Source organism: Neodiprion fabricii, chromosome 1 (genome assembly GCF_021155785.1).
Source record: "Neodiprion fabricii isolate iyNeoFabr1 chromosome 1, iyNeoFabr1.1, whole genome shotgun sequence".
Taxonomy (NCBI): domain Eukaryota; kingdom Metazoa; phylum Arthropoda; class Insecta; order Hymenoptera; family Diprionidae; genus Neodiprion; species Neodiprion fabricii.
The window spans coordinates 11,647,576-11,661,699 of record NC_060239.1 but is presented as its reverse complement, the minus strand read 5'-3'; the positions used below and the strand labels follow the sequence as shown (position 1 = coordinate 11,661,699).

Below are 14,124 nucleotides of genomic sequence, written 5' to 3'. Positions count from 1 at the left end.
GAATATTCATTCTGCTTCTCAGAAACACTCGATCAGAGTATGCCAGATCGTGCTCAAACTCGAAATACCTAACGCGACTGTGGTAAACATAATTTGCGAAAACAATTCAGGCACGGTCGAACCGATAACATCACGCATTCGCAGGATGACCGCGGACCGGTCAGTTTTCTCGTATGTTACTTCGTTTATTTTTATTATTCGATAAATAAGTTCGCCAGTAATTGGGATAAGAATTGGGCCCTCGGACGTTATAACAGGCATTTGTGCGTAGAGCGTTTCTTCGCCTTGTATGCCTTTTTCACTCCGTCAAACTAACAATAAAATGAATTCACGTTAAGTGGTAACACCACTCTAACGGACGAAAAAGGCCTAACATTGACGATTTATTTTGGGAGTGTGGGAAAAGGAAAAAAGGAAAACACGTTTTGAAGTATAAAAAAAAGAAATTTTTGGTCATCATTGTGATGCAAAATGGCGACGACGAAGCCAATCTTTCAAATCCCTTTTTCTTTAGAACTCCTTCGCGGGAGGACGGATTTTTCGCAAGGTATAAGACTTGGTGTAAAAAAAAATAAAAATTTATTACCTATAGACTATTCCCTAAAGTTTATAAGCACTCAGTGCGCGGTTCGAGGCACTCTGACAAAATCGAGAATTGAACCTTTTAGCAACTTTTTTTTCACTATCGGACTAACTGGATATTGTTTTTATGACCGTGAAGTATTGTTGAACGAAATTTAAAAAAATCAAATTTACCAAAATCCTAGAGTCGTGTTATCGCTTAAGAGAGAATGGGTGTTGAAATATTGTACGGATTATAACAATTCTCACAAGTTTTTTGTCATCCTTTGCATTTATGCTTCGTGTATGAGAAAGATCGAACAAGTCGTATACGTCTCATGTCGAATTATACGACACCTCATATTGGAATTGGCCAACGCCGTTCACAATAAAGCAGCAAGTCATTTGTGTAAGTCAGAACTTTCCCATCAACCTACCTGCTGAAATTGATCCTGGAATTTGAAATGTGATCATATAATACAATTTGATCTTGGTGCTAACACGCTGCTTTTTAAATACTTGAACTGATATTATTTCTGCGGTGATATTTATACACACTAAAAAAGATTTATTTGATGCGAGCAAACGATGACTCATCTGATATCGCAAGTAAACTTTTGTAATTGGATTGGTTGGATCAAGTATCATTTATTCGACGTAAGAAAAGCTTAGTTGATTCTAGAACACGCCAAGTATGATCGATGGGAATTTATTAGATTCGAATGAATTATTTATTTTTCAATTGGCAGATAATTGTTTACTGAGATTAAATAGAGATACAAAAAGTTTGATTTCTCTGGTTAGAAAGGAATCAAAAATAATTGTATCTCGCACATTATACCAATTACCATGGCAATATTTACACATCGTAATTACTTTTTCTATGTGCAAAAGTTCAGTCAAACCGCAAATCATGGAACAAGTACTTCTTAATCACACCAGTAATGAATTAAATGAAAATTTTGCTATCACGAATGCATAGTTGATACGATTCGTTTATTACACCTAATTTGCACATTGTACACGCTCTGTGTTTGACACATCTTTTAAAATTACATCTTCATTTGCTTCTTTATTCACTACATTGACATTGTACAGGCACACAGAGCTGCGGATACGATAAGTAGTAAAAACATTATACTAGCAAAATACAGTGGTAAAAAACTTGAGTCTCAACGACCTGCAAGGAAATTATAAATTTGCATATATCAGTCATTATCGAAGATCTAACGAGTTCCTTTGTTGAATTGTTCAAAAAATGCTGCTGTGGGTTTGTTCTTGTAAACAACGCGGTTCAGGTAGTCTTGATGGGATTTCTGAGCTTCGGCAAGCTGGAGATTTTCTTCCGCCACTTGCTTGCTGATTTGTCTATAAATGCCAATGCAGAATGCAATTTAATCGTAGGAAAAATGCGAACGCCATCTTTTTCAATGAAAAAACTGTACAGCATACACAATTTCAATCAATCGTACCTTATTTTGTTTGTAAATGAATTATCTACAAATCACCTGAATAGTTTTTACCCAGCTTTTCAATTCATAGAAAACCAATTTATGTCAAATTATCACATATAATAAACAATTGTGCCTTATTTCAACATATATTCATGCTATGTAAAAATAGTAGAATTGAGTTATAAACTGAATAAGCCATTGTTTATTGAAATTGTAAATACCACACGAATTCGAGATTAACCAGAGGTGTTCGGTTGTCTTTACACAACATATTTATAAATATCATAAGAGTAAGGCTCGTCACCTCTTCTTGCGTTCCAGTTCTCGCTCAAATGCTACTGCAGCGTGAGCATTCCCCGACATTTGTTTGTCCCATTCTTGGTCCCTGCATTTCTCCGCGTGTCTCATTTTCTGCGACATGTTCAAATCTCGAATTTAATTTCGGTACACTTTTTTGAAAAAATATGATCACTTCAAAGTTTATCTTTGAATATTGGATCCAGTGCAATTCAATATAGAAATGGTAAACTCCTCCTTTTCAGACAACATCAGAATTTCGTTTGGTCTGGTTTTGTTTTGGAAAAAGTTTATTACGTTGTTGTAATGTTTTCGTTTCTATTATTGTTGTTATTGAATATCATGCAGCTGCAATCAGACCGTGAAACTAATGCGAGTATATATATATATATATATATTTTTTCGATTTCGATATGGATTTTGAAAAATGTTGGGTATAATTGAAAAAATGAGCAATTATTTTGCGGTATCATATGAAAAAGTGGAATCGGAAGATTTTGGTGAGATTTTGCCGTCTCTTTTCCGCGTTGCAGCTAATACTGGAGTCTGAAAATCTTGTCAGTTTAACACGACTCGGGCATATAATTGTCCATGAAAATGCAAGTTCGTCCGGTTTGATACCCGAGCGACTGCGCAGATCTGCATCAGCGGCTCTGCGAGTTGCTCGGGTTCTCCTCTCCATCATGCGTAGGTGTAATGCGAGGCAAAATCGTACATCACACCATGGACGGTATAAAGTCCGCTCGTATTCGCGGGCTAAGGACACAAGAGCCGCAAGGAACGGCCGTGACAAAAGACGTAATATCATCACTTTGTGTCAACTCTGCGTATGGAAGCCTTGCTCGTCAGGTGAAATAAACCATTGCGCAGTGCGATTGTGGCTGTACAAATATGGCGAAAGTCACTTACCGTAATCTCTTCCATCTGAATTGCTTGAACGTCCCTGAATGCCTTGAGTTCAGCAGCTGACATGCCCTTGTACCGACTAGCCAGCGGCTTGTCCGGCCCTCTGTTACTCGCCGCTTGTTCCGGTGCCTCGGTCAGGAAATCTCCGGTTACATGGTTGTAGATTTCTGCCATCTTATCTTCCTCATCTTGGACCGCGGCGCGTCTTCTGCGGTACTCCTGCTCCTCCGCCTGCAGGACAGCCAATTAAATCAATCCCGCAACTTCGCGACGTCGCTTTTTCTACTCTCACTCTTACAGCCAATTAAGTTATTACGCGCATTCATTTTACTCGCATAGAGGCTGAATTGAGTTATTTATTCAGCGAACTGTTACAGCGATCTACTCAACTGCAGTTTGGCATTGAAATTTTGCAAAAGTAGACCGCAGGACCGTAAGTTTTATTTAACCCTGGAAAATCTGTGTCAATGACGAGGAAATAAATGTGATATATTAATTGTATGGTATATGGACACGAGGAAATAAATTTTTGACACACTGCGGAAGGTGAAGTTAATCTCTTAATACGATTCTTTTGTGCAAAACTGTTATGTTTGTCGTGCAGAAAGTCTTTTTTATCTTTCTTTCTTCTGTGATGTATTAAAAGACAATTTATTGTTCAAATTGTAACTGAACGGACATGAATTATAGATCCCAACCTAACTCCCGTCAGATCATTTGTTTTCGAAGAGTTGACATTTTCATTCCTTCCCGATGATCGATAAAGTCAAACAAAGTGCGGATAAACACCCATCCGATTAAAGGGTTTGTGTCTGAGCTGTGAAGCGGCTAAAATGTCGGTAAGCTGTCGGTATCGGAATCTGTCCGTAGAACTTTCCGTATTATACCACTGTTTGAGTCATTTCTCTGCTTCTTTTAAATCCCGTTCCTCGCATTAAGTCGTAGTTAATATATTCCATATGAATTAATTTTAATAATTTACGTGACGGTGAATTAACTGTAAGAAATTCAAACACTTGATTTTTGATAGCCCCCAATTTTTCTTTTGCAGCTTTTTTGAGTTATTACTCTTATACGCGTTATTCCGTTGCATGATAGTGAAATTGAAAGAATTCATCGGCAGCTTACGAGAGCTTTATTGAATTTTGCTGTTGTTTCGTTCAATTTTCGGCGACATTCATGCTCCATTCCCTCGAGTATAACAGCGCGTTTGTCTCTGGCTACCACAGCGTTTTGATAAGCTTCATCCGCATCTTTCAGCTCCTTTTCCGCCTTGCGTCGCTCCTGGGTTTGCTGCTCAAGCCACGACTGCATCTGTTCCTTCAGAACTCTTGCTCGTGCTTGGGCATTCTCATCCTCACCCTCGAATCTGTTGAAGGATGGAAAAGCGTGAATTCGGAAGGCAACGGAAATCAGGAAGCGGTTGAAATGTGAAAAATACATTATGGAGAATCTTGGACGGCTTGACGAACCAAGAAGGTAACGATTGACGAATATTATTACTTTTGAGCTGAAGCAAGACCGAGACGAGGATCTTCGTCTCTGACCCGTGCTGGCATTGTCTTTTTTAAAATGTCGGGATCGTACAGATCGAAGTCTCTGCGATCCTCAGGGCGTTGGTAAACAGTGCGGAAAGTGTTGATCTCTTTATTTATTTTTCGCTTTTCCTGAAAAAAAGCAGGAAATGTTGAAGAGCTAGCTCTTGGCTGTTAACAATAGGCAACAATTTTCAAAACTCTTTGTATCAATCATGCTGTAATTCCAGTAAGTCAAGCTATGGAAAACATATTTTTGACATGAAGTGAAATTTGACTGTTTTTTAAAAACTTCTGGAAATGCACCATTAAAAACAAGCCGTAAAAATAGTTTTTTCGCTATACTTTTCATCAACATCATAAGGAAAGACTCTGGCGATCTGTACCACAAATTTGCGTGATGATGTCGAAAACGGCCGAGTGATAAATCTGAAATTGATAGGGCTTGGCAGCCAAATGAAAGAGTTTTGAAAGCAAAATGAGCAAAAAAACATAAGTTTCTGAAAAAATAAGAAAATTTACAGAAATTCAGAAGAAGTGATAAAGAAGGAAAATTACAGATTTATCGGTTCAACATTGAGAATCGATTCATTTTCGATAGAACCGGATGTAAAAATCAAACGGGATACGGCAATTTTTTATGTCCATCATTTGATCGTAAAATCCTGGAAGATTCAAATTTTTTCATCTCGTTGTTTCCGACATTATTGCAAGAGTTTGCCGGACATACCGAAAGACCGACATTTCTCTGAAAACCTGTTTTTCGGATTCTAGAGATTTGAAAACGTAAAGATTCGTTGAGTGTTGGAAAAAGTCATTTTCTACCAAAACCAATACTCTTCTTATATCACCAAAGGTGATAAAAAGTAACCAAAATCAAATTTTTGCAGGGAAAACTGTTTGAAGCATTCTTTAGAAATATTTCTTATATCGCGTGTCTAATGGCGCAAGGTCGTAAGCGTCATCTTACGACCTTTCGCTGTTGAAAAAGGCAAAAGGGCGTATATTTTTTGTTTTCCGATTGTATCTAAGCTTAAAACATGAAAATATGGTCAGAAACGTTAAAATTGAATAACAGTTTAATTAATAGCAAAACATCATATTTACTGATAGATAAGACCTTCTGGTCATGATGAAAATTGAAAGAATGATGTACTGTGGTAATTGATTAAGGGCGTAACCGCCACAAATTATTATTGGTATTCCTATCGCTACGATAATTGACGATTTGGATAGCCGACGTTCAGAAAATCGACATCCTTACTGTATATAACTTTATTAGTCTTCATTTTTTATGCACTGCGGTAGTTTTTAAAGCAAAAAAAAATGAAGAAATTGCAATGACTACCTTTTGGTTTTATCTTTGCAAAAAAGAAAAAAAAATTAGTTACGATCTTCTGTTTTGATTTTTTTTTATGTATACTTATTATTACTTATTGCTGAAAAAAGATTGTACATGCCTACCATATAGCCTTCTGCCTTTATATTTTCGAGCGCTTGATTTTAATTGAATTATACGTTTGGATCATTTTCAGAGAATATGGTGAAAAAAAAAAAAACAAAAAACAATACGCTACTTTTGCGACTATAATCTTATTTCTGGTGGTTACGACCTTAGCCATTAGGCACGCGATATTTTTTAATCAGACTCCTATTATAACCACTGAAGTAAACGTCTAATCACGAAATCAATCTCTGTATTTGGCTACTACTTCTAATACTCGAGAAAATGATAGAACATTCATTAGGCCAATCGTTAAATCATCAGTTTATACACTTGTACAAATGTTACACTTTTTATCATTTTCAGCTTGCAAGTTTTAATATCTATCGTTTTGAAGTTTCGTAATGAATATCACGCGTGGGGGTAAATTTCTTTGAAAGTTTATCTGCAATAAAAGGCAAGAAAAAATGGCAAAACTTTCAATGAGAACGGAATCCATATTTTATATCCCGTAACTTTTCTATCCGATGATACCTGGTAGTGGCTACAAATGGTGCCAGTATCAGGTTCGATACCCTCTTAATACAAGGCTGTGTAGATCCGTCGGGCTACTTCCTTTCAAGTTTACCTGTCACGAGGAAACCTTATCGAGCAGCCTAAAAATACCCTAAATATAAGCTGAAAGTAGCTACAACGCACGCAATTCAGGTAATTATTTTACCGAATATACCTTGCACCTCGTGTCTTCGAAGCCTGTTTGAAATTCGATAGTTTTCTTCATTTTTTGAAAGTGATAATTTCTCCGATTTAAGAAAACACCTCAAGCTTTAATTGATGATAATTTGCCTGAAGAAAGCTTGCATCCTAAAAACTGCAATTTTTTATCAAAAGAAAATATTTCTGCAAATAGATTTCAGTTACAGTTATTTGAACATTGACTTTTATGGTAAAAAATGTCTTCATAAGTACTCGATGTTTGTATGAGTGTAAATATCATAAATTACGATTAAAAAATTAACGAAAATGAATTCCAAACAATCAAAATCTTGGTCTGATGTCGATACAGCCTGAAAAATGGAATTTATTAAAAAAATGATCGCGAGGTTACTGAAATTTATCAGTTAGAATACGCAATTTTTAAGTAATTTTTTTCCTAAGGCGACTCTTTACAGTTTCGATTCATTCTGGAGTTTGGCAACCGTTCCAATTTGCTGATCTGTTAACTCAACATTTACTAGTCTCATTTCCAAAATCACATTCAATTTCCTGTCCAAAAAAATTTTCACGGTTACATTTTACGTTCGTCCAAGTATTTTCGAATCAGAAAAACACGGAGAATTCAAGATAGGAACCGCATTATTTGACGCCTTTGAACCATTCGAATGACTAGAATTAATTCAAAGTCTCGAATATTTTATTCGATGTTCAAATCGATTTGACTACTATAACATTTACGTACTCCTATTGTAATTGGCCTATTTATAAAAGTGAACTCATGCTGATCTACTCTAATCCGAACGTCACGTAATCCTCGGTAGCATCCTCTAGTGACGGATATTTCAGCAAGATCGTTTCTTGGATTGTCGTTAGCCACCGCAGAAGAGACACGAATGCGATCATACGTCCGTTCAAGGAGTCATGCGGTGATCTCGGATGAGAAACTTCCGGTGGTGCGGCATTACTGGGCTCACATATAATAATGGGTGCGTGTATACGCGTCTGCGTTGGGAAGAAATTATTGCATGGTGACAAGTTCATGTCGAAAGGCCGTCAAGCTTCTACAGAAAGCCCCGCGAGTGAGCTTAAAACGGCGAAAGGAAGTTTGCGGAAAAAACAGACTTGTGTAAATAATGGAAATAACTTTCTACTGGTTATTTTTACATTTAAACTATAGCCAAGTGCAGTGAATTGTGATCTGCGTTATTTCAGAGACATGACTATTTATTCAATTAGAAACTGGTAACGTGATCGGATCAACTATGGCAATACCGGGACAATCTCTTGAAACTTGAAAATCAACCGCGCATGCGCGAGTTTTATCGGCTGTTCGCGCAGGCTGGCCATCCCGAGTTTCAGCTGTCAAACTGTTTCTGCCGGCGATGTGGTTGATGCGAATTTTCGAGGTTAGAATCTCAAGTAATTGAGCAAGGGACTCGGAAAGGTTTGGAAAGCATTTGTTGTTGGGTCGGAGAGTTGATTCTTCATAGAACGGTCGGCATTTAATGTTAATGCTCTTTGAAAATTCAAACTTACACATTTTGTGTAAGTTGGCCCGCGTGCATCGCAGACGAAAATATCGCTGCGGGAAGATTTCGCCGACCAATGAGATTGAATTATTTGGCGCATGCGCGGTTGATTTTCAAGTTTCAAGAAATTGTCCCGGTATACGCGTGAAATAGTCGGGCCAACTTAATGTTTATTAATTATCAGGTATCGTACCTCTTCCTCTCGTTTTTCCAACATCATCGCCAATCGGCTGCTACGCACTAGTTGCTCGTCCATCCGGTATTCTTTCTCCTTCTCGAGCTGAGCCAGCTGTTTTTTCTCCTCTACCTGTTTGTCCAGGAATTCCTTATCTATCTGCAACGCAAATAAGAATGAACTTTTTTAAACGACGCTCTGCATCCACACCATCAATTTCCAAATTTATGCAATGTGAAAGAAATATACGTGCAACAAACAATTTAACGCCGATGTTAATTTTACTGTTCAAAACACCTGTTTCGAGATTTGATGCTTCACCGATGACTTGTTTGGTATGGAAAAAAAAGAGTGACTAACCGAAGCTGTTGATTAATCTATTCATCGCACAGTCCTAGTCTATACGAGGTTGCGAATTCTAGTTAGTATAATATAATTGACAGATTGAATAACAAATACATGTCGGTTTAAGCATTTGCCGAGGGAATTGTTTACAATTGTGCTAAAACCAAATTTATTCCTTAAAATGCGAAAGGACTTCCACCTTCTCGAAGCGAGAATCGAGTAGGTATATCAATTCGTACCAACATACTTGTTAACTCGGTTGATGTTACGCTTACGTATTTCCTGGCGCCGAACATGAAGCAGCCCAACAGTCGACTTCCTGTACTCTTGTACCCACGTACGTACACGCGTCCATACATTTATCGTCACGTCTATAGTTCCAACACTCACGTGTTATCAATCAAGAGCGCAGGAGTATTTTCAGTCGTGCTCAAGACAAGAAATATGCATCAGCCTTTGCAATACCAACTCGAGAGAGATTCTATCACGCAACGATTTCCCGTAACGCATCGGAGTTTAATTCACACGGTGATAGTTATGCAAGAGAAATGAGGAAAATAGTTTCAGAGGAAATATCGTAGAGGGAGGAAAAGAGTGAAGTGTGTGTTGGAATTGAAATGTTTTTTTTTTTTTTTTACACAATTCTGCAGAATGAGAAGAGGTCAGACCTTTGTGAATATTTGTCAACCCGTCACGCAACCTTTCACATTTCTGGCGTTACCTCAAAAATCATAGACTCACTTCCTGGTCGTATAATATACATATCTATGTGATCACTGCCCTGAACTTTGTAACTTAACGATTTGAAATTTGTTTGAGAAGGTTGTTTGTGTCTGAGTTTAACGTCATTTTATCTGTTATTCTTTAATTCTTTATACAAATCGCAGGTTTCGTAGTGCTCAGGTAAAGTAACTTTAGGGGAACTTAAGCAAAGGTAAGGGGTGTTTCATCGAACAAAAATTGATACTACGGTTACGTGTTTCGTGATTACTTACATTTTATAGAGTGATTACAAGAAATGACTTGATAGATAAATTTTACTTTGATTATACGTGATTTTTTAAGATTACGAAGAGATTCCTGTAATCCTAAATTATTTCTCGTGACTACCAATCATTGCCTTGATGATTACTAATACAGAATTTTATTTTAACATTTACCAATTTCAGTTTGGTTTTGGAGATTACGAAATGGCTTCGAATGATATCGGCACTCCAACCACTTCGCTGAAACACCCTTCGGACAAAGCTTTGTAAAAATGGGTAAGTATTAGGATTTCAATATTTTTCCACTGTTCCGACCAAATAGAGCAAAATTAGATAAACACTAGGATGTCCGTAATTTTGCTCGTTGTGGAATTTCGTCGATTGCACCCCAAAAACATGTTCATATTGCAGAGAAAAAAAAATCCCATGCAAATACAAAAATTTTCGGGTAATATTAGGGGGGATTAAAAGAAATTTCTAATGTAAAATATATTGAAGTATTACATTTTACTTGATTCTTTTTGTTTTCATCAACTAAAACTTCCAGCTTGACATAGATACAAAAAAAAAAAAGAAAAAAAGAAATACACCGAATCTCAAAACTTTATTATATTTTATAAAATCATAATTTTTACGGAATCATTTTGTTGCACGTTTAGTTGCAAATATAAACATTGTTCTCAACGATCAAATTGATTTTTTCAGTCCATTTTAGTTTATAAAAGAAAAAACCAACCAACTGATTCAAATAGGGGAGTTTTGACGAAAAACTGACTGCTTTAGGGTACATTTAGGGGAAACCTTCAGTATCACAGTGGTTATAAGGGAAGGAAAAAAAGATGGTATGTACTTTTAGGGAAATATGGGACCCACAGTGTAGCCTGAAATCGTCTGCAACAGATTTCTTCACGAGCTTGACGATTGGTGAAAAAAAATTCTGCAATACATATGTAGAATAATGTTTATTTATGGATTCCGAGTGGCTGGCTATCAAAAGTGAGATAAGCTTTTTTTTCTATGGAAATTTTATGTGTCTACGATCAACGCATCGTTTGTTTCTCCCGTCACTTGCGCCGCTGGTCGTTGAAACATAAAATTTGCTTGGAAAGGAAACTGGTTCCAATTTTGATTTGTCCATTAATGAACATTACTGTACAATCGTTATAGTTCAACAATAAATTTATCAAGCAAAATGTAAAAAAAAAAAAAAAAAAATACGTAATCCTTACGCAAAATGTAACATAAAAGATCCATGAAACGCGTTTTAGTTTCAGGGTATTTTCCTCCTGTCTTCGAGTAAGTCCCATAAACTTTTAAGGCGCTCGTTCCATTGCAGGCCAAGGCAAAGTCAGCAGTTTATCAGCGTATTTTCGATGATGACAGTAAGTTTTTTTAATCCCGCGTTGCTCCTACGCCGCTATTCCTCGAGTTTGTAGGCACATGCACCATCAGCTATACCGCATCAACACCTGAGTAACGAGTTACGCTCACGCGACGTGGGCGCGTTCGTATCGACGCGTTTTATGCAGCCAGGTTTCAAGCCTCGGACGCCAAGGGCTGCGTGTGCGATTACCTTTTTCGAGGTTCAGGAAAACCTGCCTATACATACGTACCTGACGTAGAGGCACGGCTTAAAATAGAATTCCGACCTCAGCGTGGGCTCGCGGTGCACATCTAATTTTATCCGTGAACACTAGAGTGTGTCAAAAAAAATTTACTCATTTTTTTCAATATTCAAGACACAAAAATTGTTCCAAATTGCGACAAGAAAAAAATTGCTGTCAAAGTTTGTGTTCTTAATATTAATATTGAGAGATGCGTCGACGCGATTTTCCTATTTCCCATTTAAATATCGTAGGACATTTTTTTTTTTTTTTTTTCAAACTTTGGAATTTTATAACTCGCCAACGCCATAGTGTACTGATAAAACTAGAAACTATTTTTTTAGGGTATTAAACGCTGTCTAAAAAAAGGTCTCTTGTCATTTTATGATTAATCTACTCATTCAAAAATTATTTAAGGCCTTTCATTGACCTTTGAGAGATTGAAAGATTTTTATTCCTTAAAACACATCTCTTATTTTAATTTTTAGCTCATACCCCACACGATTCGTGTTCGCAAAATCGTTCTAAAAGTAATAATGGGACTCGGTTAAGCAATAAATGTTTTCGTTTTTCAATAAGGAAACGATGGGTGAAGAGCAAATTTAGTTTCATTAAATTTTAGTTGGTGCAAAAATTCAATTCACTACTAAAAAGAACTAATAAACCGCAAAAACGTAATTTTTCGCACAAAATCGTATATCTTTTTTTTGTAATGAACCGATTTCCAAATTTCGGACCTGATTTCGAATTTAAGCCATTTTCTGCGTAAAAATATCACATACAATTTTTACAAAGCGTCCGATTCCACAATGAAAATTGCTTCAGTATATGAAGTATGTTAAAATTAAAATACGTAATAAAAAATCAAAATATCATAATTTAAGTAAGAAAAGTAAAATTCACCTACCGCCACGAAACATAAACGGCCATATAGTGAAATAGAAGTAAAACTGAATTATGGTCACGGTTCCTAGCTAATAATCGCAATTGATTTAGGAGCGAGGGTTAAAAGTCGGCCGGAGTCGTTTACAACCCCGTACAAGTGTTCTAGGGTTATACGTTGAAAGAAACTTTTAATTCCGGTTACCGCTCAGTCTTTAACTATTTTCATTTTTCACCACAACCGCAAAATATAGTTTTAGGTACAAAATGAAAATTAGTTTTGTAGCTGTTACCAGAAAGTCTAGTATCCGTTACTATTCTTTCTCATTACGATCACTAGATTTTCGTGTAACTGTTGCGAAAATTTAATGCTTGTGCAACAATAAATTAATGTTAAAGCCTTATTTAACATTATTATTATATAATTTAAAAAAAATATCGACAATAGAGCAAAATGGTTGCGTGTACCTCGTTTTTCGTAATCACAACAATATTTAAACAGTTTTTTTTTAACGATACCTGTTTTACTGAATTTTTCTAGTTACTATAACAAATGAAGTCTTTCTCAGCGTAAAAGACCGAAAACTCTTAAGCTTTTCATTAGCGAAACTTGTTAATCACCTAAAATACACTTGAATTACGTACGATATAAGATTAAAAATGAATCTCAATCTTGCAGAGCAGTCTTACTGTAAGATGACCAATATTTTTACCAATCACGAAAGTAAGATCGAAGTTATTCTTAAAATGGACCGTACAATGAACGGTAGACGCAAAAATCCAACGCAACCGTAAAAATCTACGATACATCACCAATCGGTAATGCGTTTAAATTTGTTCAAGCATTAACAAAGTTTTACACGAATTGTAAAAAACGTGAAACACTGGTCCTGAAAATGAGACGTCGGCGGATAATCACGAATGAAAAATTGTAAAAATCACGTGTCTAGTTCTTCAGTGAGAACGAAACAGGGTCCGACGATCTGAACTCACCCCAATGCGCCTGGATCGAGGGTTGAATATGCGGGATTTCCTCGCCTCCTCGATCTGCCGCTTGTGCTCGACTTTTGCAGCAGCCCTGAGATCCTGCGGCGTTGCAAGCTGGAACTTGAGCATGTTGCGGGCAAAGTTGAAGCGATTTAAGGATTTTTGTGATTGATAGAAAGCCGCGAAACGGGAGGAAAAATTAAACCGCGACACGCTGTCAGGGAAGTCTCGGAGTCTTTGGTCATTTTCCTTTGTCCAAATGCCCGCAAATATAACCGGGTTGTCATGGAAAGTTTGACTCGGCACCCCCGGATCTGGTTGGCAGGGCAACCCTCCTATTTACCGCCAACCGGTCAATGGTCACAGTTTGGTGCGTAACTTTTTTAATAATTAGTTTTGGGTAATTCTCTGTAGACTTGATAAGCCGAATGGTGCGATCAACAGCTTGGATGTTTTTTTACCCGTTCACTTTTGAATTAAGATATTAACACTTGATGCCTTTATTTGAGCGAAGAAACAGTTTTTGGACAATTTTGAGATGTATTGGACATGTTTCGGATACCGAATTATTAAAAAAAAAATTTGCCTTTTTTCGCAAAGCGAGAATAAATCAACAAAATAAATACCGGCAATCGATTTGTCGGAAAATTTACTTCTGTTTCACGTACTTGACAATTATTTAATACGCAGTATAACTCGAGA

General features: G+C 36.8%; 1 protein-coding gene across 1 annotated transcript; it reads right to left on the bottom strand.

The window, feature by feature from the left end:
* Window positions 1-1,572: 1,572 nt before the first annotated feature.
* LOC124187714 (RIB43A-like with coiled-coils protein 2) lies at window positions 1,573-13,551 on the bottom strand. Its single transcript, XM_046579778.1, has 7 exons — window positions 13,429-13,551; window positions 8,637-8,777; window positions 4,722-4,885; window positions 4,347-4,587; window positions 3,222-3,449; window positions 2,320-2,426; window positions 1,573-1,929 (listed from the first exon to the last, which is right to left on the bottom strand). Exons 1-7 carry the CDS (start codon window positions 13,549-13,551, stop codon window positions 1,788-1,790), a joined length of 1,146 nt encoding a protein of 381 aa, XP_046435734.1. The 3' UTR covers window positions 1,573-1,787.
* Between the last annotated feature and the right edge of the window lie 573 nt (window positions 13,552-14,124).